The sequence below is a fragment of the Sardina pilchardus genome, chromosome 18 (genome assembly GCF_963854185.1).
Source record: "Sardina pilchardus chromosome 18, fSarPil1.1, whole genome shotgun sequence".
NCBI classification, from domain to species: Eukaryota; Metazoa; Chordata; class Actinopteri; order Clupeiformes; family Clupeidae; genus Sardina; species Sardina pilchardus.
Window position 1 is genome coordinate 15,817,025 of NC_085011.1, and position 3,535 is coordinate 15,820,559.

Consider the following 3,535-nt stretch of genomic DNA (forward strand, 5'->3'; position numbering starts at 1 on the left):
ACAGAAATAGGTAGGCTACAGTAATTTCCCGCATATAAGCCGCATTGTGTAGAATAATAGAATAGAATATATACTTTTTTGATCCCGTGAGGGAAATTAGTTTCTCTGCATTTAACCCAATTTAACCGAATTAGTGAACACACACAGCACACACAATGTGAGGTGAATCACACCTTAACCCAGAGCAATGAGCTGCCTGCCCAACCAGCGGTGCTCGGGGAGCAGTGAGGGGTTAGGTACCTTGCTCAAGGGCACTTAAGCCGTGGTGGACTGGTCGGGGATTGAACCGGCAACCCTCCGGTTACAAACCCGAAGGCCTAACCAGTACACCATGGCTGCCCACAATATAATGTATAAGACGCAGGACAGTGTTTTATGCAAATTAAAATAAACAAAACCATTTTAACACCATATCACCTGGCCCCCTGTATTAACCTCATAGCTGAAGACATTTTGAGAGTGAACTGAAAAAGAGAATAAATGAGAGAAATAGAGAGAGAGATAAAGAGAGGGAGAGACAGATAGAGAAAGAGAGAGAGTGTGGAAATGAAAAAATGATGGAGAGCAGTAGAGTGCAGACTTGTCAACTGAAAGAGGGATGGAGAGAGATGGAGAGATAGAGTGACAGAGAGATGGAGAGACAGAGTGATAGTGAGAACACAGGAGAGAGAGCTTGCAGACCTGTGTACTGAGAGAGAGATGAAGAGAGATAGAGATAGAGAGAGAGATGGAGAGAGAGAACAAGAGAAGGAGAGTGCGCATGTGGACCTATGCACTTGTTGAGCGTGTCTGCGTGTGTGTGTGTGTGTGTGCGCATGTGTGTGTGTGTGCGTGCGTGTGTGTGTAGCGGGTGTGCACTCTCTCTTGCGTTGTGTTATAGCTTTTTAATGGCAAGTGGAATTATTAACACCGCTACATGTGTGTGTGTGTGTGTGTGTGTGTGTGTGCGGACCTGTGTACTTGTTGACCCGTGCCTCCTCGGCGACGTTGGTGAGCGCGATGATTCCGGCGTCCACGTCACTGGCCGCCTCGTCCATCTCGATGAGCGCATGCGGACCCACGCTCCCGCTGGCGTAGTTGGCCAGGTAGATGGCGTAGCGACCGGTCCCCTACGGAGGAACGAGGGACAGAGAGGAGTGGTGGAGGAAAGACAGAGAGGAGGAGGGGGGGAGAGAGAGAGAGAAAGGGAGAGGGATAATATATGAGAGATGTATATGTATGTACAGTATGTGTGTGTTTGTGTGTGTGTATGTATGTATATATGAAGTACAGTATGTGTGTGTTCAACTCTACGGGTGCAAGTTAGCTGCACTCTCAAGCACGACTATAGTCACTGATATGCGTTCATGCAGCTGGGAAGTGGGAAAGATCCCACTTCTAAAATCCCCACTTCTGAAGTGAGAGTGTGTTACTATGTTACGTCAAGTGACGTCAAGTTCCCAGTTGAGGTGTGACGTGCACCCCCAAACTCTAGCATTCTCCCACTTCCCAGTTGCTCACGAACGCACCCTGGTGATTCCATTTCCTATCTGGTGATGTCACAGAGCCCCCCTGTGACTATTTAAAATCACAGCTGATTGCCAACCACACACTAATAACAGACCTTTCAAGGGTTAATGCTTGAGAGTGCGGTTCTCACAGACAACTTTTTCGTCAGTTGTTCCTTGTGGGTGGAACGAGTTGCCCAGTGCTCTCTGTTCCTGTGATAGTTTTGGGTCTTTCAAGAGGGGTCTAAAGGCATACTGTATCTGTTCAACATGCACTTATTATGCGTTTATTAAGTGTTTCTTATGTGTTATGGTTTGTATATTATAGTATTTAGCTAGTTTCATTAGGCTATTGATTGAATTGGCATTGTTGTTTATCATTGCTATTCTCCTCAATGTAGTATTATCAACTTTTAAAGTGTTTACTGTTCAATTCACTATTGCATTGCTATTTGTATGTCTCTTTGGACAAAATTGTCTGCTACTGTAAATACTATACTGTAGACAGACAGACAGACACATACATACTGTACACACACACACACACACACACACATACACACACACACACACACACACACAGCCTTTCATGATATACAATCAAACAAATGGTCCAAACTCAACAGCTCAGAAACTACGGAAAGAGAAGAGACAGATAGACAGGGAGATGGAGCACCAGATTCAGCAAGAGAGCAAAGGGCTTTAAATAGCCTGTGTGTGTGTGTGTGTGTGAGAGAGAGAGAGAGAGAGAGAGAGAGAGAGAGAGAGAGAGAGAGAGAGAGTGTATGTGTGAGAGAGGACATACTAGATGTAGATGAGATGAGTGCATTGTGCTTGTATGTGCCCAGGGAATGAGTGTGTTCACGAAAAATAACAGTTTTGTGTGTGTGTGTGTGTGTGGATGCTGAAGGCAGAGATGCCTGTAAGTGTGTGTGTGTGTGTGTGTGTGTGTGTGTGTGTGTGTGTGTGTGTGAGTAGATGCTGAAGGCAGAGATGCTTGTAAGTGTGTGTGTGTGTGTGTGTGCGTGCATGTGTTTGTGCGTTGGATCAGAGCTGTGATGGAGAGTGTCTTTAAACGAGTGTGGCAACTCCTTTACTTACACGTGGTTCACTTCACACACACACACACACACACACACACACACATACTGTACGCACACACACGCACACACACACACACACACACACGCAGACACACACACTCCTTCCCTTGCTGTAGTTTCCTCAGGTCAGTGAACACACAGTGGCCTCCTTTAACTCCCCCTCCACTCCCTGCCCAACCCTCTCTCTCTCTCTCTTTCTATCTCTCTATCCCTCATTCTATCCCGCCCAACCCTCTTCTATCTCTCTTTTTCATCCTATTCTCTCTCTCACTTTGTCAGACTCTGTCTTGCAGCTCCTCATTGCCATTCTCCTCCATTAACATTCTAGCTCTATCACTTCATTTTCCTCCTTTCTCCGCTCCGTCCTCTCTCTCTCCCTTTCTCCCCCTCATCTCTCTCTCTCTCTCTCTCTCTCTCTCCCCCTGTCTGTCCTCTCCTCCCTCTCTCTCTCTCTCTCTCAACCTGTCTCTGTCCTCTCTCCTTTACTCCCTCCCCTCTCTTTCTGTCTCTCCCTCTCTCCCTCGTCTCTCTCTCCCTCTCTCCCATCTCTCTCTCCCATCTCTCTCCCTGGTCTCTCTCTCTCTCTCTCTCTCTCTCTCTCTCTCTCTCCCTCATCTCTCTCTCCCTCGTCTCTCTCTCTCTCTCTCTCTCTCTCTCTCTCTTTCTCCACCCCGTGGTTGTTAATTTCACACTCCATTATCATAGTAGTCCCCTGCAGGTCCTGAACATGCACACTCTCACACACACTCACAATACTAATGAACACACACACACACACACACACACACACACACACACACACACACACACACACACACTTAATAGAGACACGAAGCTGAACATATGCACACAATACTAATGAACACACACATATGTGTACACACAGATACAAACACAGACACACACACACACACAAATAACCACACACATTTGGATTGGATTTGG

General features: G+C 46.5%; 1 protein-coding gene across 1 annotated transcript in view; it reads right to left on the minus strand.

Moving 5' to 3' along the window:
* The window catches only part of crtac1b (cartilage acidic protein 1b), a 35,325-nt gene that overhangs the window by 13,920 nt on the left and 17,870 nt on the right, over positions 1–3,535 (minus strand). The window contains exon 5 of the mRNA XM_062520070.1: positions 953–1,109. Coding sequence (XP_062376054.1) covers positions 953–1,109 — 157 coding nt within the window. The remainder of the gene's footprint in view (positions 1–952; positions 1,110–3,535) is intronic.